Below are 26851 nucleotides of genomic sequence, written 5' to 3' on the forward strand. Positions count from 1 at the left end.
CAGTGGGCCACGTCAAGGGCAACGGCCTCTCCCCGCTCACTGCTCCGCAGTGGCCATCCTCCATCCCCGCCCCGTGTGGGTCGGAACCCGGGGCGGCCACGGAGCGGGCCTGCACTCACCTGCGGCCAGGCCCTGCCGTTGAGCCCCTGGTCCCCTAGCCCTACCTGGGGACAAGGCTATTTAAGGACTACGTGGGCCCTGGGGGGGGGGGGCGGCACAGCCCGCCCCGTCCCGCGCCCTGGATGTTCCTGGCTCCCCCGCCTTCTCTCCACAGTCTCCTCCCCAGGGGCCTACCTGGCAATATATTTCTGGTAAATGTTTACATCTTCGGTGACAGCTGGTTTATCTGTGGGCAATCCGTTCCTGGTGAGACACACAGGGCACAGCTGATTAGTGGACGGGGGTGGCCTCGGGTCCCAGGGGCGGCTGGTGGGCAGCTCCCCGCCCGGGCACTCCTCTCCTGGGTTCTGCCACAGGCTCAGGACGGGACTGAGAAAGTCTCTTGGTAGAAGTCTGGCAGAAGCTCAGTGAGGCCAACTCTGATGAGGACCGGGTGACCCAGAGAAGGTGAGGCCAGAGGCTCAGCCAGGCCAACAGGCCACCTGGGCAGGAAGTCTCAGGAACTGGGGCCTGGCCCCCAGCATGCACCGAGCGCAGGGGCCTTCCCAGGTCAGTGGGGGCTCGCAGAGGACGGAAGGACGTCATTCGCTCCGTGTGACCCATCATTTTTCTGTCCAGGCTAGTCCTCAATCCCTGGGTTATGGCTGAAAGGACCTATGCACCTCCTCCAGCCTTCTAGCTGCTTCTTCCTGCCTCCTCAGTGGTCCAGGCTCTGATCCCAAAGCCGGGACCACTGGCGTGGTGGCCAGGGTGGGGCAGTGCGGGCCCACCACGGCCTGCAGCAGTCAGAGGAAGCCCATGTGTCTGGGTGTGTGCCAGCAAGTGAGGGTACATGGGAGATGTAGAGTGCACAGGAGGGTGTGTGTGTGTGTGTGTGTGTGTGTGTACAGGATGGGAGGCCAAGCTGGCCTGAGTGGGTGTACCCACTGCCGTGGGCTTCACGGGGAAGGGGGCAGGCCTCTCTGCCTCTCTGCCCAGTCCTGTCCCCAGGCTCAGGTGGCAGAGAACGGGGTGGAGGGGGGCTTACTTGACAGTGGAGACGGTCCCCGTGGTGATGGAGTCTGTTTTGGAGAAGGTCGACTTCAGGTATTCGGGAGTGTTGAAGGACAGGGAGGCGGGCGCCTCGGGCCCGGGCCCTGGGGCACTGGGGGTGCTGGGCATGCTGGCGACGGGTGCAGGAACCAGGCTGGGGGTGGGTGGCACCTTGGCAGGGCCCGGCTTCTGGATGCCCCGGACGTCGTATTTCGAGGGCCGCCCCACCTTGCCGGTCTTGAAGGCGATGGCGCCGCCCATGTCGGGGCTGCCCTCCCCGGGCTTGAAGAGGTGCAGGTACTTGACGTTCTCCAGGTCGTACTTGGACGGCTTCTTGTAGGTGCTCCCGTTCTGGGGCCGCAGGTTCTCGCCCGTCTTCAGCTTCTGGATGAAGAAGTCGTACTTGGAAGCGCGGGCCACCAGGCTCTGCATCTGGACGCTGCCGGGGGAAGGCAGGGGCAGGATGGTGGCTTTGGTCTCCAGGTGGGCGGTGTTGGGGGGGAGCCGCAGGCCAGGCAGGGGGCCCAGCCCCTCTTTGCCCACCCGGTCCTCGGCCTTGGTGCCGTGGGCCGGCCAGGAGAGCTGCTCGCCGGCCTTGAGCTTGCGGATGTACTCCTCGTACTTGGAGAACCGGGCGCGCTTGCCCAGGCTGTCCTCGGCGGTGGGCAACGCGGACGAGGCGGCGGCCTCGGGGGTGGAGCCCGCCTGGAGCTTCTCGAAGCTGATCTTCCTGGCCAGCTCGTCCCTGGTGTTCTGGTCGTCATAGCCAAACATGCCCAGGAACTCCGTCATGGTGGAGGCCGCGTAGTCCCGCAGCGAGGAGGCCTCTCCTGCGGGGGAGGGGCGGGGGGGGGCAGGTCACCTCTGGGGGGAGGGAAGCAGGAGAGGGGCAGGAGCCCCCCCCCCACAGGGGACCCCTCCCATGGGGGGAGGAGACCGGTGTGGGGAGGGGGCGGAGCAGGACATGATCTATGGACGTTTGGCTCACTTGTTAGGTTTTACGACTCTTAAATTAATTTGTTTTAAAAAAAAGTAATTAATACTGGGGTAAAATAAAACGAGTTCATCAATGCCAGGAAAATCAATTTCCTAAATGTTCTGGCCGATGGCTTTTCAGTACATTAAACAAAGTTTCATAAATGTCTCCGCTCTCTTGCCTTGGCCTAATATGAGAGAGAAGTCATTTTACTGGAAGTAAGGCCGGATCCCGGCCTACCTTGGCGGGTGGGGGCCGTGGCCCTGGGCCGGCCCGCCGGCGGGGAGAAATAAATGCTCTGGGTACGACAAGGTGGTCCTACCTGGAGGACCTCTTGAGCAGATGGGGCTTGCCTGAGCCATGACAGGACGTGGCCTCCTTCACACGGCTCCTGGAGCCATGACCCCCCGCATCAGTGCTGAGCAGGGCGGGGACGGTGCCCACCCACCAGCCCCAGTGCCCGGCCACGCCGCCGCCCCTCGGCGCGCACAGAGGGCTCACGGGAGGGTAAGGACCAGGGCCAGCAGGCCTGCCCGGCTCTGATGGGTCCGGGGCAGCAGGCCTAGGGGTGAGCCTCCTTCTTCCCCACAGCCCGCACACAGGGCGCCCTGCCCCTGGGGTGACCTCCCGTAGTGACACCCCCCCCCCCCACGGACACAGTCACACGCGTCCACTCGCAAACAACACCTGCAGGGGGGAGGGCATTTCTGGGGCTTGAGTTGTAGGCCTGGGCACTGTCCCCGAGCTTTTGGGGCTCAAGGCCAGCACCCTACCCATTGAGCCACAGCTCTACGTCCAGCTTTCTGTGGTTAACTGGAGATGGGAGTTTCGTGGTGGCTGGGCGCAGCGGTTCACGCCTGTCTTCCTAGCTCCTGGGGAGGCTGAGATCTGAGGGCTGCGGTTCTAAGCCTGATGGAACGGGAAAGTCCGTGAGATCCTTATCTCCAACGAACCACCAGAAAACCAGAAGGGGATCCATCGCTCAAATGCTAGCCTTGAGTAAAATGAGCGCAGAGACAGTGCCCAGGCTACAAATCCAAGCCCCACAATTGACAAAAAAAAGTCTCATAGACTTCCTTGCCCAAGCTGGTTTCCAATCGTGGTCCTCAGATCTCCGCCTCCGAAGCAGTTAGGATGACAGGCGGGAGCCACCGGTGCCTGGCCTCTTGATTCTTATGCTCTGCACACACAGAGACCCACACAGACCCCGGCACCCATGCAACCTCTCCCAAAGTGTGGGTCTACCCATCTGGGTGCAGAATGGGGGCTGAGGGGTCTTAGCAGCTAGGGGAAGCCAGATAGGACCCCTCTCTACTGACCACACCCAAGCCTGTTGGGTCTGGGAGTCTCGGGGTCTACAGGAACATGGTGGGACCTGTCAGAACAGAGCCTGCACGAATGGAGAAGGGGCTCTAAGCTCCGGGGGGTGGGAGGAGACGTTTCTGGGGGGCACTGGGGCCTTACTGAGGACAGGTCAGTCACAGGCAGCTCTCAGGCCCCGGGCTGGGCAGAGTGACTCCAGGAGCTGCGGGACGTCGGGTCCGTGCGGGGCTGCGCCCCAGCCGCCCAGGTCGGGGGCCCGGCCTGGCGGGGAGTGGGCTCCGCTGACTGCTGGAGGCAGTGGCTCGGGGACCAGGGAGAGGGGCTAAAAATAGCTGGAGGCAGCTGAGCCCTCACTATATATGGCAGAGAAACAGAAGGCTCTGAAGGGCAGGCAGCTTGGAGCAGGGAGGGGGTCCAGAGCCCCCCAGGCCTTCCTGAGCCCCCGGGCGTGGGGGAGGTGGCCCCGGGGAGAGCCACGCTGGTGGTGGGCAGCCGGGGCTCTCCCCGAGGCTGGCCGGGAGGCCATGGGCTGTCCGAACCCCGCGTCCTGCCGGGAGGTGAGGCGACTCCCCTGCCTCCCGGCCGGGAGCAGAGCGGGCGTGAGCGCGTGCGGAGGCGAGGGGGACCGCGGGCCTGCTCCCCGTCCCTCTCCTCGCTCAGGCCCCGCACAATCACCTTGTGTCTGGCAGCGGCAAGGGCTTTTCCTATCAGAGGAAACTGAAGGTCACACTTTTCCTCATTGATCTTGCAATGTTTGTTAATTACTCTGTCACTGATGTGGCGAAGGATAATTAAACAGCTCTGTTTATATCTTATATGCATAATTATGTGGCTGCGCAGGGCTCCCCGCACAGGGAGGAGATGCGCCCCTCGCTGCAGGGGGAAGGGGACTGGGGAGCGGGCAGGGGAGGGGCCCGGGCTCCAGGAGAAGCCTGCAAGGAGTCTGTGGAGTAGAGCCACGGCCCAGGTCCGGGGCTCCTCATGGAGAACCCCAGGCCCGCCCGCCCCAGAATAGAAAGCGCGCCAGGCAGTTCTGCATCTCGAGGTCAAGCGGACGCTGGGGAAGCTGGGCCTCGGCCATCTCGCGGGAGAGGGCAGCCAGAGGAGCGGGTCTGCGCAGCGGGGTGTAAGGGAATCTGCTGGCTAGGCTGGACCGGCCTCCTCACCCTGCCAGGGGCAGCGGGGGCCACAGGGAAGGCGGTGGGGGGGGGGGAGACGACGCCCCGGGGGCACCCCAGAGTGCTCACGTGGTGCAGTGCACGCGGCCCCAAACCTACCCACGGCTCCCCGCTCCTGCAGCCAGGGATTAGGGCCCCTTGACAGGCTGGTCACTCTGCAGGTGTGCGCCACCAATCACCAACTGCCCTCGGTCTGTCCATCCTCCGTCCACGCAGCCGCCCGCCCCCCTGTGCCTCCAGCCTTTGTCTCTGATCCTCCGCCCTCCGACTGCGGGTCGGATGAGGGGCATCTGGAGCGGGAAGCGGGCACGTTCCCCGGACACAGCGCCCCTTCTGGGCTTTCCCGGGGTGCCGTGCCTTTTCCCCATCTTCACCCCCCCTCCCCCCCAGACGTGAAGCCGGTCACTCACCCGCGGCCTGCTTGCCGCCGGAGCCCGCCTCGTCCTTCGAGGCCGGTCCATCCGGGCCCTTGTCCTCGGGGCCCGCGCCGCCCTTGCCGGGCTCGTGCGCGTGGTCTTCTTCGTCACTGCAGCCTTGGGGCTGGACCATGTAGACGCCCTCGGGCGGCAGCTCCAGGCCCTCGCGGGCCAGGCGCCCCAGCACGGGGGTGGGCGCCGGCTCCTCGCTGTACTCCCCGTTGACCCACTTCTCGATCACAGCCCGCCTCTTGTCCTCTTCGCTGCGGGGGGCTCGGGCCCCCCCGGACTCGGGGCCGCCGCTGCGCTCCTTGTCCCGAGGCCGCAGGGGGCTGCCTTCGGCCTGGGGGCCCCCGGCCTCGGCTCCCCTCTCCACCACCACCTGCCGGCTCAGCTTGGCGCAGATGGCGTTGAGTTTCAAACCGCCCTTGCGCTTGGCCGCCATGGCCGGCTTGCCTGCGGGCGGGTCTGTGCACCGGGTGCCTTCAGCTGCAAGGGGTGGGAGGGAACATGGCGGTGAGAGGCCCGCGCGGTAGAACACGGGTCCTCGCCCCGCAAGCCACAGGTCTCCCCGTAGCACACCGGATCATATCCTATCATCCTATCATCTACCAATCCCGGTTCCATCAAAGTGTTCTGAGACCGCCTGGCCTAGCCTGGTCTCCCCTGGCCTAGCCTGGTCTCCCCTGGCCTAGCCTGGTCTCTCCTGGCCTAGCCTGGTCTCCCCTGGCCTAGCCTGGTCTCCCCTGGCCTAGCCTGGTCTCCCCTGGCCTAGCCTGGTCTCCCCCACCGGGCTGGGAAGGCCGGCAAGGCTCCAGAGCCACTTGATCCTCAGAGCCTCGTACAGTGCCTGGCATGCAGGAGGTGGTTTAAAATGAATGGATGAATGAACAAATGAATGAATGGCTCATCGAATCCAAGTCTTTCTAGCACCTGGTTCCAAGAACCATTTCCTGGGCTTGTTTGGCCCTAAAATAGCCCCGTAGAAGGGGCGGCACATCCAAACACACGAGAGCCATGGGAAACTGTGGAGGGCGGAGGGCGGAGGGCGGAGGGCGCGGGGCAAGGCTGGCGGGGACGGTGCTGCGTTGCCGCGGTGCGGGGCCCCTCAGCCCCCCCTGCCAGGGGTTCCCCCTACCACAGCTCCCTCGGGAGGACTCCACCGCAGCCAGCTTCCCGCCTGTGCCAAACCTGCCTTGCCGACCCGGCAGCTCCCGGCTGGCATCCGTCCACCTGAGCATGGCATCCTCTGGCATGCCTCTGCCAGGTCAAGTCCCTGGGCCCCACACACCCCAACCTCTGCTTGTGGACAGCAGAGCCCTGCTCCTCGGCCCCCAGCCACTCAGGATGTCCAAAAGACCTCCACGCCCCCTCCCCACCCCACCCCCCAGCCTTGCTGGCCATTTTCCTATGGCAGCTCCCTTTCTCTCAGCCCCAGCAAGCGCCATCCAAGCACAGAGCTCCTCACGGAGGCCCCGCCCCCCCTCCCAGGACTTCCTGTGTCGGCCAGCTCCTCAAGCCCGGAAGGCCTGGCCACTCCTGAGAAGCCACCTCCCCACTCAGGGGAGCCCACACCAGGACACGTTGGGATCACTTAGGTACAGTCCCTAATCCCTGCCGGGGTGGCCACAGAGCATCAGAACGTTTTGGCGGGGGGCGGGGGGGGACCCTGTGTGGTGACCCCTTAGCCTGCACTCTGCCCAGTCAGGGCACACAGGGGCCCGGGGACACAAAGCCAGGAAGGCCAACAAGAGTGGACACAAGCACATGTAATCCACTAGCTGTCCATCTGTCGTCTGTCCATCTATCCATTTAGGGAGCACAGGGAGGTAGCCAGGTGAAGGGGTTCAGCTCATTCCTTTGTGTATGTGCGAGCCCCCACAAACCATGCTTCGCACACCCCTTACCAGGGAAATGGGCAGCTCCGTATGGGAGAGGAGACTCAGACCCGCTGCTCAGCTCTGTGACCCGAAGGCACTGCTCTACGATGGAGCGAACGCCACGGAAACCCACGGCCACAGACGGGCCACGGCGGTGCTTCCCGGAGGCCCCGGGCCACCCGTGGACGGGACTCTTGCACGCAGATAACCGTCCCTGCTCCAGATCTCGCCTTGTCGTCCACGGGTGAGATGCGTGGCCATGCCTGGCCGGGCTCGCGGCCACAGAGGGGTCCGCCCAGCCCTGGGGCCCTGGCTCCGGGACCGAGCCCCGGCCTATGCTGGCTTTCCATTCCACTCAGGACCGTCCTCAGCTCCAAGGCGTTGCCGAGTTTGCCCGTCTCCTTCGGCACTGACAGCGGGCCCCTGGCCATCACCCCACCCCGGTCAACCTGAACCAGCCGGCAGGCCCCGCTCCGGCCCCCGTCCTGGATGGGGAAGGGCAGGGCAGGAGTGGGGGAGGGGACACCTACACTATTTTTACCAGGAGGTAAGCAGCCAAGTGTGTATGGCAGACGGCAAATGAATCTATAAATATTTATCCCAAGGAAGAGGGAAGCAGAAGCTCCCCGGGCTGCACTTGCTGCTGGTGACACCCCCTCCCCGGCCCCCGCCCATCCTGGAGCCTCCCGAACCCACCCAGCCCAGCCCGCCCTCCCCTGGTCTCGGCCGTGTGCCTGCCGAGTCCCCGCCTGGCACCCCCCCCTCCACACCAGCTGTGCCACAGCTGTGCACCCGGGGCCCACCCCCAACCCTAGGCCCCTTGGCTCCTGCCAACTCCCCCTACACCTGCCCTCCAGCTGCTGCTCGGCCCCAGCCCACCTGCCTTCCAGATGTTGCCCTCCCTCTGACTCCCCTGCGGATCCCAAGGGCGGAGGTGGCCGGGGACACGGGGGGGGGGGGGCAGAGGCAAGAGTGATGGTGGTAAAGTGCCAACACGTGCGGGGCTGGGGCGGTGGGAAAGCGGGGTACGTCTGAGGCGAAGGGCTCAGCTGTTGCCTGCCCCACGGACCCTCGCTGCGGCCCCCTCCATCAAGGAAGGCCCTGGGACCCACAGACTGCCCACCCCCACGGCCTGACCCCAGACTCCTGTCCATGTAAACATTCCCCTGACTTTCTTCCCTAAAACATAAACGCCGTGTCCAGGCCTCAATGGGAGGAAGCCATCCGTCCCCGGGCCTGTCACTGCCCCTTTCATCTCCTTCCCGCCACCAGCCTGCCCGCTGCTCTATTTACACTGGACACTTCCTCTGGGAACAATACTGCCCGGGAGGCAGGCTTGGGCTGGACGATGGGAAGGCAGGGGACTCCCGCTACCGCTCACCCAGGGACAGGCAGACTGGGGGGAGGGGGGAGGGCGGGGAGGCACAGCCGGATGGGTCTAGAGCAGCCCACTCCACGCCTGGTGGCCTCCGTCTCTGGTCCCAGTGGCTCTGGGGCGGACGCTGGGAGATGGCAAAGCGCAAGCCCCGGCCAGGCCCCTGAGCGCCCGGCCGGACTCGACCGGCTCCAGGCCTACGCCAGCCTTGGCCCCCTGGAGGGCTGCAGGCTGCAAGGTGAGAGGTGCCTTTCTGGGCCAGGCACAGAGCCTGGCAAGCCAGGGGCGGAGAAAAGGCAGCTGAGCCCTGGCAGGGGCTCCAACATGCAGATGTGGTGCCACCTCTGGCTCAACACACCCAGGCCAGGCAGCCTCAGGTCCAAGGCCTAAGGCTGTCCTCAGGGCCCTCCCCCTCCCCCAGCAAGTGGTTCCTCCACCTCCCCCCCCCCCCCCCCCGCCGGGTGCCCAGGTTCTGAAGCTTCCCTCCCAGGGCTCCAAACTGAACACGCCCCCAGAGGCAGTCGGGGTGGAGTCATGAGAACGCAGAAGAGCAGGTGCCATGATGGCCCCCCATTTTCCAGAGGAGGAAGCTGATCCTGCCGCTGCCCTCCCAGGCTGGGGCCGGCCCGGTCCCCATCCAGGCTTTCGGGAGGTCCCAGGCCTCCCCGCAGGGCCTCCTGCCTTCCCACATCTCGACTTCCTGTTCCCATACCACAGAGCCCCCTAAAGTGTTAACTGTGATGGGTAAAATGGTGCAGCAGATTGCTACAATAAATAATTTACTGATATTTATAAATATTCAAATCAGCCAGCTTCAGAAATCGAATGAAGGGAGGGCCTTGGGAGAAGGGCCCGGTATGGCATGAATCTCATCACTCCCACCGAAGGCTGGCCAGGCCAGGGCTCCTGCCAGTTCTGGGTGAGAAACGGGGGGAGGGGGCGGGGGGAGTGCTTCTAGAACTGCACCTGGGCCCCGTGTCCCCTAATCTCTCTGATCTGGGAGGTGACGGGCTGGAAGAAGCTAGAACTGTTCCTTTCTCACCTGCTCAAAGCCAGGCCTTCTCCTACAGGGAGCCCAGGCTCAAGGGGAGGAGAGAGGCTTAGAGGTCACAGTCCCTGGCCCTGGGTCTGGGAGTTGCTTGTCCTGCGGGGGGGGGGGGGGGGGGTGCAGCCCCAGGGGCCCTGGCAAGCCTGGAAACCCCTCCCCATCCATGAGTAATGCGTTTCAGGGCCGGACTGCCTGTCAGCTACCAGGCTCCGGGTGCTTTATGGGCTCTGCTTGGTGGCTCTGAACTCCCTGGTAGGAAATAAAGTTCTCCCTGCGCGTCCCTTCTAAACATTTCACTCAGTGGAAACGGTGTTTAAGAAAAATGAGGACATATTTCTTCCTAAGGATGCAGAATCCCCTTTGGGCAGCCTAATGCCCGCTGTATATCAGGAGGTGGGAAGGCAGGGGCCAGGAGCCAGCCCCCCGGGGTTGGCGCTGTGCTGGGGTCCTGCTTGCCGGCGGCCCAGGTGGCCATGGGCACTACTGGGCCACTCTGGTGGCTGCCCTAGCCTGTGGCGTCTGGGGCCAACCGGCAGCGACCATCTCCTGAACACCTCGCCTCTGCTGGGCCCTTGCAGCCACCTTGCCGGCTATGAACTAGCCCCCCATGGGCTGTTCTGTTTCCAGACGAGACAGCAGAGGCGACAAACACGCTCAGTCACCCCGTCAGTGGCTCAGATGTCCACGGCCTGCACCTCACGCGCCTTCCCACAGACTGCGCGCCAGCTATCTCGGCATCTCAGGGCAGGCATGCTGCTACGAGTTTCCACTGCTACCTTCAACTTCAGCTTCACAGCTCGCCGGGCACCTTCTACGGGTCAGGCCCGGAGCCCAACCCCGAGACTGTGGGGATTGGGCAGCACAATGGCTCACAGCTGTCATCCTAGCTACTCAGGAGGCTGAGATCTGAGGATCAGGGTTCAAAGCCAGTCCTGGCAGGAAGTCCGTGAGAATCTTATCTCCAATTAACCAGCAAAAAGCCAGAAATGGAACTGAGGGTTCAGTAGAGTCTCTGTCTTGAGCAAAAAAGCTGAGGGACAGTTCGTGGGCCCTGAGGTCAAGCCCCGATATTAGGGGCTGAGCAGCTCTGCATCCTACATTACTCTAGTTCTTACATTATGGGCTGTTCAGTTCCAATGGGGGAATGAATGGTTGAAAGTCATTACAGAGAAGTTGGGCACCGGTGGCTCACACCTGTAATCCTAGCTACTCAGGAGGCTGAGATCTGAGGATTGAGGTTCAAAGCCACCCCAGGCAAAGTCTGTGAGACTCTATCTCCAACTAGCCACCCAAAAGCTGGAAGTGGCTCTGTGGCTCAAGTGGTACAGTGGTAGCCTTGAGCACAAAAGCTCAGACAGTGCCAGACCTTGAGTCTAGGACTAGCACATAGACATAGACACAGTCATACACACACACACACACACACACACACACACACACACACACACACGGCATTACAAAGATAAGCACCAGCTGGGCACATAATCCTCGCTATCCAGGAGCCTGAGATCTGAGGATTGTGGTTCAAAGGCAGTGTGGGCAGAGAAGTCCCCATGAGACTCTTGTCTCCAATTAACCACTCAAAAGCCAGAAGTGGCGCTGTGGCTCACGTGATCGAGTGCCAGCCTTGAGCACCAAGAGGCTCAGGGACAGCGCCCAGGCCCCGAGTTCAAGCCCCACAACCTACAACAAAACCGATAAGCACCATGGCTCACCCCCTACAATCCCAGCAACTCGGGAGGCAGAGGCCGGAGGACTGATGTCGGAGGGCAACCTGGCTAAAGTTAGCTTGAGACCCTATCTGAAAAAACAAACGAAAGTGAAAGGACTAGAGGCAGGACCCAAGCGGTGGAGTGACTGTCCAGCAGGGTCCTGAGTTAAATACCCTCCCGCCACGGGGGGTGCGGGGAGGACATCATCAGGAACACCGGGGCCACCTCAGCAACAAGTCTGCAGACAGGAGCCTCCCCGGGCCCCTCCTCCCGCCCCCTCCCCCCCATCTCAACAGCCCCTTGCTCCTCCAGCCCAGCAGGGGTGTCCTTCCCTCCCGAGCGTCCTCTCATCTGCAGCTCAAAACGGACGAACCCCTGGGTCTTCAAGGGAGCAAAAGTTGGGTGCTACTCCCCGGTCCTCAACAGCTCCACGCCAGGGGGGATGAATGGGTGGGGCTCGGTGGCTGGGCCCTAGCTTGCCCCCCTTTGTTTATTTATTTATTATGATTTTTTAGTTCAGTTAAAAGGTTTACTATCCAGACGCGTCTAAGTGGCCTCACTTAGCGTAAGTAACTCTATAAATCAGAGGAACTGCTACCATCCACGGCCCGGGCTGGCTATCAATCTCCCCCAGGTCACAGCCAAACAGGAAGGGGAGAAGAAAGAGAGCTACCACCCAGGGGAGATTTAAAACACACCCCCACCCCACCCCGAGCAAACACACATAAACTGCACGCATGCTTGTGCGCGCGCGCACACACACACACACTCGGACAGCGCTGTACCTGCACAATCGCATTCACACGCATGCGTGGAGAGTGGTCCAGAAACAAATGCTGTATGAGGTCACGGTAACAGAACCTAGCCAGCGAGGGCACAGAGGCCGATGGGGGGTCTCAGGGGGAGCCCGGACTCCCCAGGGCTGGGCTCTCAGTACCCACGCTGCTCTGCCCCACGTGAGTGGCTCTGGGGGGGCCTGCGATGGGGGTCAGCTCGTCTGCTGCGTGGCTCCCTTAATTCTGCAAGCCAGAACCACGCTTTTCCTTTCTGCCTGCTCAAGACAGGCCGTCGGAGGCGCAGGGAGGCGGAAAGAATAAAGTAGGAGGCCACTCACGGGGGACCTGAGTGGCCCCACCTGCTCATTTGGGTTCCTCACCCACAGTGCCCAAGGCACCATCTTAATAGGTGACCGGCTGCAGGGGGAGGGGGAGGGGGGCAGGTGGGCGTCTACCCCGCAGTCCCCAGAGAGGCCTCACGGCTGCGTAGAAGGCCTGGCGGAGCCACGAGCACCAGCCACCGAGGCGGGGGTGGGGGGAGGGGGGAGGGAGGGGCGGCCGCTCCTGACATCCGTCGGGTCCTCCGGAGGAGGTAGATGTGGGCGAGGCAAGCCTACTTGGGGGAGACCCTCCGGGGTCCAGCTCCCCGGCCCCACTGCCCGGAGGCCTCCTGGCTCGCCCGCCCGCCCGCTGCATCTCCTTATGAACTCTATTTCTCTTTCCTCTCTGAAAACAACTGAGCTGTAAATACTGTTTAACCTTCTCCCCCCTCCCCCCTCCCGCCCCCTCCCCTCCGCACTATAAAAACACAAATATGCCATAACTCAGCCGGGCCCGGCCGCCCAGCCTCCAACATGCCCCGCGCCCGGGCCTCTCAGGAAGGTCATTACAAACGACTTTCCGATTCACTGCTCCTGAAATAATTTTGTGTATTAAAACCTGAATCTGCACTTTCTGGGGCCGAAAGCCTCGCTTAATTATGGCGGGTGTCCTTGGGACGGACAGTGATCCTTCACTCGCCGCCCGCGCTCCAGCCCTCCGCCCGCCGCCCGCCCCCCTCCCCGGGCCCAATCTGTTTTCAAAGTGTGTCTGTCCTTTATTAAATTGTTTTCTTTTCCACATTATCAGTTGCCATGGAGACCTCATCTCTCGGATTATTTGAATTTCATTATATCTATTGATTTGGGAGCATTTCATCTTTTTTATTGTTTTTCTGTCAATTTTCAAAACGAATAACCATCTAATTTGCGTCAGTGCTGATTATGTTTGTCCCTCAATAGAGGTCGGCAGCTGCGCTGGGGAAACAAATCAATGAAAAACCATCATAAAACTCCCCACTCCAGTCTCCGGGATGTGTGGGTGACATTCCACGCCTGCGAGAGACACACTCATCAGCTCCAACTTCGGCGGCGGCGGCGGCGGCTCCGCTCCTCGGCCGCCTCCTTCGGCCTTAATATTTAATTTCACGATTTGGGGCATTATTAGTGGTGTTTTTATTAGCGCGTGTGCATGTGAGTGTTTGGCGGTGGGCTGGCTATTTCATTAATTTGTGGGTGAGGCAGGGAAAACCCCACGGAGGAGGGCAGGGCAGGGCGTCCAGGGGGGACCGACAGGGAAACCGAGGGGGAGCGCCCCAAGGAGGAGACAAGCACCTGGAGGGGGGGGGGTCGGGGAGGCCCCCCCCACCCCAGGAGAGGCTGGGGAAGCGGGGACCGAGAGAAGGGGAGGAAAAGAGGGAATTCAAATTGCTTACTTTGTTGGTTTTTTTTAAATAATTTATGCAATTTTAAGCATTTATGTATAAATTTTTTAATAAGCCACCCCGGAGCAGGATGGCCATTAACATCCCAACGTCCTTCTGTCCAATGGGCTGGCGGGGAGGATCAATTTCTGAGAGTACTTTCCCTTTTTTATGACATGATAAAATGCTTTTAAAGCAACTTACACAAATATGGAAATTTTTTTCCTTCCCCCCCCCCACCTCCTCTCCCTTCCCCTAACAGCTTTCTATCCGTGGGGGGGGGGAGGGGCATGGGTGCACACGTGTACGCTCGGAAGGCTCTCTGAGTGTGTGCATGGACACACTCTCTCTCTCTCTCTCTCTCCTGCTGGGGAGGGGGCGGGGGGGGCTGGCGGGGAGACAGCCCCAGTTCTAACTGGAACTGGCCGCCTGTCCTTCTAACAAGGGCATAAACTTTCATTACCCATGCACGCAGTCAAAGACAATTTAGGGAAACGCGCTGCTCGGAAAAGGAAAACCTCAGCGATTCGTCGCCCACTCCGCCACCACCATCTGGGGGGGGGGGGGTTCTTCCTCCAGCTTGAGGGCACCAGGGCCCTGAACCCTGGAGAGCCACCCCCCGCCCCAGCCCCCGCAAGGCAGGCTTCTCTGTGGTGCTCTCCATGGGAGGAATCCAGAGAGCGGAGCTTTCCCACAATGCAAGGCCAGAGTGACTGGACAGCAGCGGGGACCCCCTCAGTCTGGTCCTTCCTTTGAGGCTCCTTCACCAACCTGGCATGGGCCCTTCAGTACAATGTGGGGTTCCTTTGTTTGCTGCCACTCCAGGGCCTGGGACAGAGCAGAAGTTTGGCTGTGTGGCCAGCCGGACAGATTTTTTCCAAGTGGAAGACAAAGCAAGAAGACGGGCCCCAAAGTGTCTTGGCAAGTGGGGGGGCCCACAGACTCCGACAGCACAATGCCCACTCCAGATACCCCCACTCCGGAAGTAAGTCTGGGGCACAAATGTCCCTGGGGAAACTAAGGCAGGAGCTACTATCATCCCTGCCTTGGGCTCAAGTCTCCAACTTCCTCAGAGACAGAGACGGGCCTGGAGGGAAAGATGGCGGGTGCCCCTGCGCTCAGACTTCACGTCCCCCCACCGGCCGACAAGAACAATCCGAGATCGCGGAGTGGAGGCCGAGGCCCGGCCCCCGGCCTCCGTGGGATGGCGTCTTTCTGAGTCCACCCTCGGCACCTGCGCCTCGGGAACTTCCAAATACCATCCGCCGACACCAGAGGCCCCGCTCCGCTTCGGATCTGCCACCCTAAGCAGGTTCCTCTGCCCGGGACCTGTGTCCTCGTTGGTCCAGAGCGTGCGGCAGGGAGGGACTCGGCCCTGCAGAGCGCAGGACACCCGGCACGAGGCTCGCTTGGTGGTGACCGTGCCGGAGCCCACTCCTTGGCAACTTCAGGGGCAGCCGGGCTTACGGTCCAGCCCTGCGTGGCTCGCCTGTCTCTGCCCTGACATCGGAAAACCCTCCTGCAGGCCCAGCCACCGAAACCCAACTTTCTCCTCCCGCTTGGCCAGCTCGGGGTGCCCGCAGCTTGCTGGACCCTCACAGCAAGCACAGGGGCAGCCCTGGCAGAGCCAGGCCACCCCAAAGCCCTCCGTGGGGATAGAGGGGGAGCGCCCACCTCTCCCCCTTCCAGAGCTCAGATTCCCCCCAACTGTCATTAAAATAACAAGTTTCTGTTACAATCTAAACATTCCCACATCGCATAAAGGGTTATATTACACCCGAGTCACTCCAGGCCCCGTGTTTGCACAGAAAAGCTCACGGCAGGTCCCCCCTCCTGACGAAGTGACTTATTAAAGTTTAAACAGTAATTAACAGAACAATAAAAATAAAGGGATGTTTGGGGAGTCATAGCGCACACAGGGTTTTTGGCAGTGCCAGCAGTTTTTCAGTGCCCTGCGCTGGCAGCAAAATGCGACTTGTGAAGCCAGGGGGGACGGAGCCCGGGCCAGAGTTGGGCCAGGGAGACCGTGAGAAACTGAGGCCGGGCTGGAGGGAAGAAGCGACGGGCCTGGGGTGGTGGGGTGCACACGGTAGGCGCAGGGGAGAAGCCAGGACGTACCAAGGAGCAGGTGGGGAGCCATGGTGTGGCCAGAAGCTGGTGACGGGCCAGCCCAGCCTGGCTACCGGCATTTCCAGCCAGCACCAGCAGGGACCTGGGGGTGGGGGGGTGGCCACGTGCCTGGCACTGACTGTGAGTGGTTCCTGAGGCTGCACCCCTGTTCCTCTGGCTTCCTTCCTAGGTGGGGGAGCTGCTTCCCCCAACTTCCTTCCCTAGCTCTCGCAAATCTACCAGACCTTATTAAGCATGAGGTAGAACTCAGGAGAAGGCTTTCTTCTCTCTGTCCTAGGGGTAGGGTGGGCGGGGGGGGGGGGGGGGAGGATCAGCCGGCCTAACAGGGGCCAGGTCTCTCAGAAAGGGAGAGCACGGCCAACGCCCAAGGAAGTAGGCCAGGCGGAAGCCCGCACCACGACAGACCGCACTGCACCGCACGAGGGAAGTCCTTATTCACCAAGCCATGCAGAGAGCTAGGCCTGGGAGCCGGTCAACAAACAAACAAACAAACAACAACAGAGCACCCTGGGGTTAGAAGGGCCTGGCCCCTTATCGTCCATCGTGCGTCCCCTTGTCCCCCAAGTTCCATCCGGGACTCAGATATGAAGGTACCCCCACGATGCTAAGGGGAGGCAGAGAGACGTGTCGGTTCTGGGGAGAGGCCATCTTCACGCTTTTGTCCTCGAAGCCTGGGGACCGGGGAAGAGGAGAAGCCGGCACCTTTCAGGCTGTACCGGCCCCCTCCGGGGTGGGGCTTGGCCGGGCAGTGGACATGAAGGCCCTGCTGGGCAGCCCTTGACTTCCAGGTACCTAAGCGTCCCTCTGGCTTAGACCCCCTAGGCTAGCACCCATGTAGGCTCTGTTGCGGAAGGCTGGCCGCTGCCCTTGCAACCCCAGCACCCCTGGTGGGCCTTGCCCGTCCCCATTCCTCTCCTCCAAGGAGGGTCACTGTAGATGTAGAGTGGACTTCCCGGAGAAACAGCGAGGCGCGGCCTTGCCTCCCCGCTCGGAGCTCCTCCATCTCCTCTGGGACGCAGTCACCTGCCTCAGGGTGCTTTCCGCAGAGGACTTCCTCCACTGTGCCTCCTACCCTGGACCAGCACCCGGGGCCCCCCCGGGCCCTGGTGCAGGCCGCTGGGCCGGTTCCTCCGTGACGGAGGCTGGCGGGAGCAGCTGTGTGCGGTGATGACCGTTGGGTTGAGACCGGAGACCTTCTCTAACCCGCGGTCTCGTGGGGTCTGGGTCCTGGGCGGCTGATGGGTGTAAAGAACAGGACCTCTGTCTCTGGTTGGGCTCCGGGGGCATCCCACCATGCCACTGCCTCTTACCAGGGGTCCTGAGGGTACAGACAGGAGGGGGGTGCAGGGCCTGGGTTCTAGGCACAGAAACGAGAGCTCTGAGGAACTGCACGAGAGCCAGCAGCCTTCCTCCTTGTTCCCCGGGCAGAGTGCTTTGGGGTTTCCTCCCCGGCACCTCTCCTTCCCCAGGTGGAGGGAGCGGGGAGGGGGGGAGAGTGGAGGGAGATGACAGAAAGCTCAGGATGGGGGGCAGGTGATGCTGCCCTGGCTCAGAGTCCTTTGCTGCTAGAGGAGCCGACTGAAGTCACCCTGACCCGGAGCGCGCTGGCACCCTCCGAGGGCAGGAGGAGGAGGACAAGAGAGTATCTGGGTGGCACCAAGAGCAGGCCTGACAGAGGCCTTCTAGGGAGCACGGCCCCCAGCAGGCAATTGTGGAACCCCCCCCCCGCCTCAGCAGGCCAAGTCACCACCCAATGCTGCTTAAAGGAGACCCTGCCAGGGCTCCAGCTCGGGAGGGTTCAAGCCACACACCAGCCCACCTGGGCAAGGACCCCAAGAGCTCAGAGCCTCTGGGAGGCAGGGTACCCCAGATCTCTGAGGGAAATGCAAGCAGCGGTTGGCTCTAGGGGCCCGTTTACCCATGGTGTTGGGGGGGGGACCGCGAGGTGGCAAGAGTGCCCTTCCTGTGGCGGGGACCAGGGCCTGGGACCGAGAAGCCCTGGACAGCACAGTCCCAGAAGAGGTGGGAAGGGCGGCAGGTGGCGGGCCTGCACCCCCCCTCCCCCACAGCCCATCTTTCCAATCCTCTTGCGGAGGCCAGCCAGGAGGACATGAGGGGACTAATTTAGGAGTATTTTTAAAACTCTGGCCCTGGTGGAGGGGTTTAGCAGTCGTCAGCCATCTGGAATAAGGAATTACAATCACCTCTCTAATCCTATATTCCCTAAACCTTAAAGCTGGTTTGCATGGAGGAAGAGGCAGCAGGTGGGTGGGTGGGGGGGGGGGGAGCAGAGGGTCTGTTCCAAGAAGGGGCAAAGCCCAGGGAGGGGCCTCCTGGGGCCGGACAGCCCAGTCCTCCCCCCTCCGAGGCGCCCGGGCCCGGGGGGTGCTCGGAGCCCACCCGGCTCCCCCACCCGCCCGCCCGCCCGCCCGCCCGCCCGCGCTCACTCCCCAGGCCGCACAGGCTCGCGCAGGGACCGTCAGGTAAATTAGATCTGAAAGCTGACAATTTCTGACCATATTTCCTTGATTATTTCAAACAAATGCACAGCAGCCGCTGTAAGGAGATTAAAGTGACATAAACGTCCCGGGTGGGAGGGGGGAGGGCAGAGGATTCAGGTCACCCCCATCCGTCCCCCGCCTGACAGACGCTATATCGCTATCCAATCCAATAAAAAATCCCCCCCTTTTGCTTTAATTAATTTTACAGCTAGCTTGCTTAATTACTTTCAATCAAAATCCTCCTGCCATCGCAAAATTAGAGATGGTTGAGCTCCATTAGCCTAAATTCTTCATTTCCATATAGAAAAGAGGCTGTCTGCAGAGCCAGCCGGGGCCCCTGGCAGGACAGACGCCCGTCTGCCCGTCCGCAGCCGGCCAGCTCGCTCCCGGCTTCCGCGCTCTGCCTATCCCTGGCCTAGGCATTTCCTCTCCTTCTCCTCCACCACCAGACCCTACGCGGAGGGGACCTGGGGTTCAGGTGGGGTGCCCTGCTCTCCCTCCGTCTCTTAACTTGTCACCAAGGTGGACTCAAGTAAGGGGCTGCCGGTGGACATGGAGCTCGGAGCCAGAGCGGCCGCTCTGAGGTCTCCTCAGGCCTGGCTGCCTGGATCCTGGACCGCCCCCCCCCCCCCCCCCGCCGTGTCCCGAGCCCTCCGTCCCCACCCCTCCGTGGGAAGCAGCGCTCCGGGCATGGCGGGCACACTGAAGTTTGGTGGGTCACCCAGGGCTGCCTCTGCTGATTCCAGGCTGGAGTCCCTGCCTGCTGTCTCAGCCAGCTGTCTCAGGATCATGGACGGCCACCGGGCAGCCCCCCCCCCCCCCACACACACTAGTGTTCTCCGAGGGGCCTGCAGGGGCCTCCCCCCACTGACTTGGTTCCCAGCCTGCAGCAGCTGCTCCTCCACCCCCAGCCTGGTCGGGTGGGTGGTGGGTCTGGGCTCTGTCCACATCCTGTACTACGACACTGGCGCCCTTCTCCTCCCCTCCACCTGCCTCATCCTCGTAGTCCCGACCCCAGCTCCGGAAACTCCACTTCGGGTTTTCCATGCTACAGCCCTGAGTGTCACCGCAGGGTCCAGCCCAACCTGGGCTCCAGCTGATTAAGGATCTGCAACAGGATGTAGGGATTACAGTAAAACCTGGCTAGGACCCTTGAGGGGCAGCAGGCCAAGTCCAGGCTCTGGGACTCCCCTCCCCTCCCCTTTCAGCATGCTCTCCTGCCCCCCATCTCTGCATCCAGTGGCCAAATAAGGGAGGAAAGCTGAGCCTCTCTGCTCTTCGGGGGGTCCAGCTGGACTCTGGGAAGTGGGTGACAGGGGTAGTAGCATTAAGGGACCCAGGCCAAGTTTGGCAGAATGGCAGGGTAGGGTGGATGGGGAAGGGGAGTGCTGGCGGAAGTCTTCCCTAGGCCCTCGACACTGCTTTTAAGGCAACCTGGTTCCTCCCTCGGCAGAATGATCTGGTGGCCCTGACTCCTGGGCAGAGGCTGAGAGAGCAGCAGGTGAGAACCTTCCGGACACCCGGTCTATGGCTGCTCCCCCTGGCTTTGGCTGGAGTCACCCACTGGGTGTGAGGAGAGTTTCAGGTGGAGGAGGAGCTGCACCTGGCTGCCTCCAGGCAGGCCCTGGGCCAGTCGGCAGCCTCCTCGCTGGCCCTGGCTCTCTAAGAGGTGGATCCAACCCTTCTCCTGGTATGGCTGCATCTCTCAACGATAGCTTGAGCCCTACTGGTACTCTCCTCTCTGAACCCGAGGAGCCGGGAGAATGCCTGGAGGTCTCAGGGGTCTAAGGGGGATGACACCCAGCACCAAGAGTTTCCCACACCACGGAGCACAGAGGGCAGGCTCCTGGGGTCCAGCCATCCCATCCCATCGAGCCCTGAGGTCCCCAGGTGGAGAGGCCAGGAGGAAACTGCAGACGTGATGCTCTGTTAGCTCCTGCCCCTTCTGCACCATGCCCTCCACGAGGCCTGGCCCCTCTCCTGCCCCCTCAGCCGTGAGTCATCTGCAAGGGACTGGGAAGTGGGAAAGGCAGTGGTGGCCCCAATCCATGGGCTGTCTGACCTCCTGGGGCCTCTCCAGAGTCAGGGGCGGCGGGGTGAGCAAGTTGGGAGTCCCTGAGGTCAAAAGGCACCCACTGTAGGGTGACACTGCCCGAACCCTACTCCACGCCAGGCAGACCTAGGGGGTAGCACCTGCTTCCCCTGCCTACACATCTCCTAGGGTCCAGCTACAGCGTCACTGCCTCAGGGGAGTTCTCCGGACCCGCCCTTCCCCCCCCCCCCCTCTCTCCCTGGGCCTTGCTTTTGCCTGTAGTTTTGCTGTAGTGCTCACGATCCTGCCATCTCCCTAGACGGTGAGATCTATGGAACAGACACTGTTCAGTGCAGTGTCTGGCTCCGTAAATATTTACTGAATGAACAGAGAAAACTAAGTGCTTCTTGAGTTCACAAGGCCAGAGCGGGGGACCTGCTCTGCGGGGGCCTGACTTCGGCACTAAACTCTGCAGAGCTCTAGGAACCAACCCTGGCTGCCAGGCAGGGACTCCTGGCACAGACACACACACCCCTCCTCGTGGGTCTCCTGCCCTCTCGAGCCCCAGGCTCACCTCCAAATGCCCTTCGCAGGCTCTGCCCCAAGAACAAAGGAGGCCCCAGTTGTTCCAGCTTCTCACTGCGGGAGGAACAACTGTTGCTGGCCAGTTCCTTTCTGAACAAATCCAGCAACTCTTAGCAGGGAAGAACAATCCTCTCCCTCTACCTCCTGTCCTTGTCCCAAAAAAGGAGAAAAGGGGATCGAGAGAGAGAGAGAGAGAGAGAGAGAGAGAGAGAGAGAGAGAGAGAGAGAGAGAGAAAAGATGGGAGAAAATCCCACACCAATCCCCCACAATCTCCCTTACACCCGCTTCTCAAGTCTGTCTGGAAATGTTCTAAGCACAAAGAGGGCACCGGGACAGCCACCTGCTGTCCCAGACAACTGGGACAGGCTGTGAGATCAGGGCCCAAAAAAAGGAGGTGAGCGCGTGGAGGAAGGAGGGGGGCTACAGAAGAGCAACAGGAAAAAGCCAAGCAAAGAAACGGACAGAGGGCAGCATCCACCAGGCCGGTGGCTACAGAGGGGTCAGGGGATGAGGTGGGGGGGGGGGCCTGGGAGGCCCAGAGAGGCCCTTGAAGGCCAGGTGGGAGGAGGGGGGAGGGGGCTCCCCGGGACAGCGGATGAGATGGGGGAGGCGAAGAGGGAGCGAAGTTGACTGGGGAAGAGGGAACGAGGTCTATTAAAAAACTCTCAGTGCATAACACAAAATGTCAGGGTTTATAGCTTCATTCTTGGCTTTGCCGGGACTGAGAACCCTGAACAGAAATGTCACCGCTTGTCATGTTTAATCACCTGCTGTTTGTTAACACCTTCCCTGCAAGGAGCCTGTCTCAATCTGCCCCTGGGCCCCCGAGGGACCCGGAAACAGAAAACATCCCTGGCTCCTTCTCAGAGCTCAGAGCCCTGCTCCCAGCCGCCCAGGCAGGATCTCGCTTCCGCCACATCCACGGCCTCCGGGGGAGCTCTCCCGCTCCCCACACCCCAAGTGAGCCTTGCCATCAGGCCGGCCAGAGAGGGCCAGGGCCTCACTGCCTGGGGCTGGGGTATTTGGCACGGCTAGGGAAGCCGCTCCAGGCTGGCAACCGTCTCCTGTCCTCTACGGTCATCCTACCCACTGCCCCAGCCGGGGCGAAGAACAGCTCAATAAAGCAGGGCTCGCAGTTCACCCATGTGGATGTTTCTGCTCCAACAGCAACGGCCATACACCAGCTACCATGGAAAGCGGCCCGAACCCCCATCTGTGGGGCTGGCTTGCCTCCCTCCCCGGGGCCACGCTTTCCTGGGTTGTTTAGACTGGAAATTCTCAGCTCTGCGGCTCCATAACTCCTTCCTCTGATCCAGAGACAGGTGGGGGCGGGACACGGGTGGGGGGAGCCTCTTAAGTCCCACCAAGTCTCCCCAAGAACACGAGGCGGTTCCCTCACTCGGAAACCGGTGGGAGGTCAACTCTGGGAAAGAAATGGGGTCCTCTCAGAATCCACTTCAGCTGGGGCTCCCCTGGGGGGAGGGGACATCTGTCTGATAGCAGTCAGAAGCAAGGCCCACCAGGGGGAGACCCCCCCTCCATGCTAGTCTCCCAGTGAGCCACCCCACCCTCCACAAACGTGCATCTGCACACCTGTCTCCTAGGAGAAAGAACACCGTTCATTTCTACGGCTTCCACATGTGCCTGGCCTGGTCCACTCACTTCCAAGGTCAGTAGGTCCCACCCAGTACCCCCCCCCCGCTACCCCGCCCCCGTCTGCAGAGCTCAGCTACCACGGGGGCACGCAGAACTTGCAGCTTTCCTGCAAAAGCGCGGCACACACTGAACAGAAGACCCAGGGAAGTGTCCGCCATGACAGGTGGGACATCCGTGGGGCCCAGAGAGGTTTGGGACCAGGGCTGGGTGGCACACAGCAAATGCCATCCTCCACGCAACACTGCGACGTGGAATGGTCCCCCGGCAGGGAAACCCCACGTCTCCTCACATGTGGGCGTTTCCCCACCCCCCGTCCTGGACTGGGGATGGAACCCAGGGCCTTGCACATTCGAGGAAGGTGTTCTACCACGGAGCCACCACCCCAGCCCTGCCCGCCCGTGACAGGGAAAGTCCAAGGAAGCTGATGAGGAGAGAGAGATGGGGTGCTAGGTCTGGCATCCTCTCCACCTCGCAAAAGGAAAGTGCCAGCCCAGCACCAGTGGCTCACACTTGTAATCCCAACTCCTCAGGAGGCTGACATCTGAGGATCACTGTGCAAAGCCAGCCTGGGCCGGGAAGCCGGTGAGGGTCTTATCTCCAAGGAACCATCAAAACGCTGGAAGCAGAGCTGTGGCTCAAGTGGCAGAGCGCTAACATTGAACAAAGAAGCGAAGGGACAGCCCTTGGGCCTGGAGCTCAAGCCCCAGGACTTGTTCGCGCGCACACACAGTACTGGGTAGGCTGGGGTGTGTGGTGGGGGCTGTTTATGTGGTTTCTGTCCTCTCCAGGCTCCACCCCAGCCATGACTCGGTGTTAAAAGGGGTGGAGTCACAGGACAAGCCCTTTTCCAGTGCTCCAGCCCCCTGGTTTGCGGGCAGCGTCCCGGCAGGCCTGGGAGGTGCGGTGCATCTAGCTGAGCCCGGCCAGTCTCTGGAGCAGGCCTTGGGGAGGGGGCTGGCCATTCTCCACCACCCCTGTTCGGAGTCACCCCTCCTGGCCTGGACGTAGTGAGTTCCGGATGGGGTCCTGCCGTCAGGGACTTGAGGAAACGATCATGCCAAGCAGCCCCCCCGCCTCCTGCCAGCCTCACGCAGGACCAGGTGGAATGGGATGTGGGTCTGTCCAGCCCTGTGCGTGTTTCGGAGCACACAGTTCCGACCTGTGGAGCCTGCCCAGAGTCTGTATGGCACTTGCCCCGGAGGTCCCTCCTTCTTGGGGAAACTGATGACAGGGGCCTGTTCATGCCCATGGGAGTGAAGTCAGACCTGACCTCTCCCACTGCGGTTTTGAAACGCTGGTTCCCATCATGGAGAGGGACCCTGTCCTCAACCTGAACAGCCATGGTGCAGCCCAAGAGGCCCGCACAGTGGGGTCTGGCCTGGCCGTCAGGGAGCCTCCAGGTCTTGAGAGAGACTTTGGATTTATCAGATGAGCAACCCCTCCCCCCTCCCCCCCGCACCAGGCCTTCCTTGCTATAATCCTTCCATTAATCCACTATTAGATGGGAAATTACTCCTCCTTACCCAGGAATATAAGTTTTCATCTTATTTTAAGTTGGATTCTTAAAGCAATTACCAAGGCATCTGGTGATGACTTCACCAGAGCGCTAGCCTGGGGGTGTGGGGGGGTGGAGAGAAGGGCAGCCCTGAAGCTGCGCAGGTTCTGCTCCTGGGGGAGAGGGCGGCAGGGGAGCTTGGCCGGGGGGGGGCGGGCTGGAGGAGCCCCAAGCCAAGCCCAGTCCCAGCCCAGGCCGAGCAGTGCCCACTGCAGCCTCTGACACGTGCTGTGTGTGGAAAGGCTCCTTCCAGCACCGCCTGCCCCCTGAACCCGCTGGTGACAGTTGCCGAGAGCCCTGGCAGCTGGGGCCCCGGGAGCTTTTTCTATTTTTAATTGTTTGATCGGAATATTAACTCATCTAGGCCCCATTCCCAGGGCACAGCTCCCAGCCAAAAGGGTTTCCCCCATGCCCCATACCTTCTCTCTCCCCTCTTGAGTCAGAGTCGACTTCGAAATTAATAATCAAACAGAGGCCTCCGTGTGCTTGTGAGAGATCAGTGTGGAAGAGAAAAGAAGAAGAAAAGAAAGGAGAGCGCCTGCCCGGCCCACGGGCCCCAGGCGCCGTTCGGGGCCCTCGGTGTGTTCTGAGCAGTGGCTTTTCCTGGTGTTCCTCCTCCAGCTATGGTGGGGCTCTCTCTGTGGCCCCTGGGGGCAGGAAGCCCCCAGGAAGGGAGGGGAGAGGACAGCAGTGGAAGGGATGCCCAGGAACCTTCCTTGTTGCTTTCCAGTGTCTACCTATGGAGGGAAGGGAGCCCTCGGGGAAACGGGCCAGTAACTGGCCAAGGGCAGGTCACGTACCTAGCCTCAGTTATGTGTCATTCTGCGTGGGCCGGGCGCCGGCCCTCCCCGCCCCCCCCTTCCCGGCTGACCCCTTACAGGAGCCCCTGGGCCCTCTTCTCCCCAAATGCCCTTGGCTCCTACTGCCTTACTCTTCCTTCTCAAGGTCACGGGGCGTCCACGCCAGGAGTATTTACTCACCAGACTGGCCCTGTGAGCAGCACTCACCACAAATATGCTTTCTGATAAAGTTGGCAGAAAAGAAAAAAAAAAAAAGAATCTAGAGCTCAAAACAATGTCAGAAATCACCCCCTACCCCCACCCAGGAAGGGCGCGGCGGGGCCGGGGCGCAGGTCACGCCAGCAGCTGGGGACAGTCCTGGGGGAGTTTGGGTCATTGTCCCTTTCACTTCGCTGCGTCCTGGTTTCCCGCCACCGTGCAGCCTGTTGCCCAGGGGACCCAAGGCTGAGTACTGGGTCTTGGGGCACAGTCTTCCTGAGACCTCCAGAGGACAAGGCGGGCTGGGGCCCACACCTCCGCGGGTGGGCCGTCTCACCTCACTGAGCCCCCTCCCCCGCACCGTCCTCTCCCGGTGCACATGGGCTTTAATGTTTTTATTACCTGTTTGACTCGCTGCCTTATTGCTTCTCCCCTTAATGGGGCCGTAACCGTGGAAACGAGGAATAAACGGCCACCAGAAAATGAGATGATTAAACAGGTCACCCTGGCAAAACAAACTCAGCCAAGGAACCTGGGGGTGGGGTGGGGAGGGTACCCCCCCTCCCCCCCCAAGGACCAGAAGACTTGGACCAGGACTGGCCCACAGGACCAGGCCCCTGAGAGGACTGGGGCAGGTAGAGAGGGCGCCCCCTGCTGGGCAGGGCCTCGATCACCCTGCCCATTCTCCTGTGGTTGACCAGGCCTCCTGGCCTGACCTGGCCTCGGACTCTCGGTGAACACAGGCGGCAGGGAGGAAGGCGCTGGTAGAGGGATCTAGGACGGGATGGAAGTGGGAGAGAAGATGCACTTCTCAGGCAGTGCTCTGGCCTGAGGCCAGAAGCCAAGGAGCAGGCTGGAGGAAGGGACCCTAGCGAGGGCACCATTGCTGGAAGAGACCTTCGAGGGACCTGAAGGATCTGTTCTTAGCAGGAGCCGCCCGAACATCTCAGGCTGAGCGAAGGTCTGCAACCCTGGAGGTCTGGGCCCAGCCCAGGACCATGGACTCAGCCTGAGTGCGTGAGGCCTCTTAGGACCTCACTGCACTGGCTGCCCAGCAGGAGTAGTCCTGGCCTAGAGGAATCTACTATGCAGGAGTGGAGGTGGGGCAAGGGAGGAAGGAGAAGAGGGGCCCAGACCCCCCCCCCCCCACCGGCTACTTCCCTGCTGTCCCCCGGGATAGCGGCCTGACCCATCATGCTTCAGGCCTTCCCTGCTTTGAGCCGTGGTCAAGGATAGAAGCGGCTGGGATTCCCATTCAACCATGCAACTCCTATCTTAGTCCTTAGGCCTCCTTGCCGACGCTCGCCAACCTTGATACCGGCCTTCCTCCTTCCTATGAATCAACCTCTAGAAAGTTCCCGAGATGCCAAGACATTTCCTGCTTCTCTCCTTCTACTCCACTCAGAAGCCAAGCAGGCACCGGAGCCCCGCACTGGCACTTACAGCGGGAAGGTGTGCCCATCCCGGGCCTGGGAGAAGACGCTGGCATGGCTAATGGTCATGCCTAATGGTCACCATTAGGAGAAGGAGTGGACGAGAACAAGGTCCCGGGAGACGGGGGCCATCAGCCAGTGAGGCACTGGGCACCCCAGATCTGCAGAGCAGGGGGCTCTGGCCAGCCTCTTATCTCTTTCCGGGGTATGAAGCTGGCAAGATGGCGAGTGGGGTGAGGGGGGGGCATCAAGAAAGGAGGGCATAAGAAAGGTCAGCCTGCAGAAGCTGGGTGGCCAAGAAAAACACCCCAAAGTGGGCACACAATGCTGCTCTCTGCAGGAGTGGGGAGGACCAGGCAAGGGGGGGGGTGGGGTGTCCCTGT

At 61.6% G+C, this 26851-nt stretch overlaps 1 protein-coding gene across 4 annotated transcripts in view; it reads right to left on the reverse strand.

Annotated features, from left to right (window-relative positions):
* Positions 1–26851, reverse strand: part of Casz1 (castor zinc finger 1) — a 117043-nt gene that overhangs the window by 17585 nt on the left and 72607 nt on the right. For 3 of the 4 annotated variants that reach the window (XM_048350220.1, XM_048350221.1, XM_048350219.1), the window contains 3 exons: positions 5040–5534; positions 1148–1982; positions 295–363 (listed from right to left, as the gene is read on the reverse strand). In XM_048350220.1, the coding sequence (XP_048206177.1) occupies positions 295–363; positions 1148–1982; positions 5040–5534 (1399 nt within the window). Of the gene's footprint in view, positions 1–294; positions 364–1147; positions 1983–5039; positions 5535–14348; positions 14406–26851 lie in introns of all 4 variants that reach the window. The other variant, XM_048350218.1, reaches the window with a different exon arrangement.

This window comes from Perognathus longimembris, chromosome 7, assembly GCF_023159225.1.
Source record: "Perognathus longimembris pacificus isolate PPM17 chromosome 7, ASM2315922v1, whole genome shotgun sequence".
NCBI lineage: Eukaryota > Metazoa > Chordata > Mammalia > Rodentia > Heteromyidae > Perognathus > Perognathus longimembris.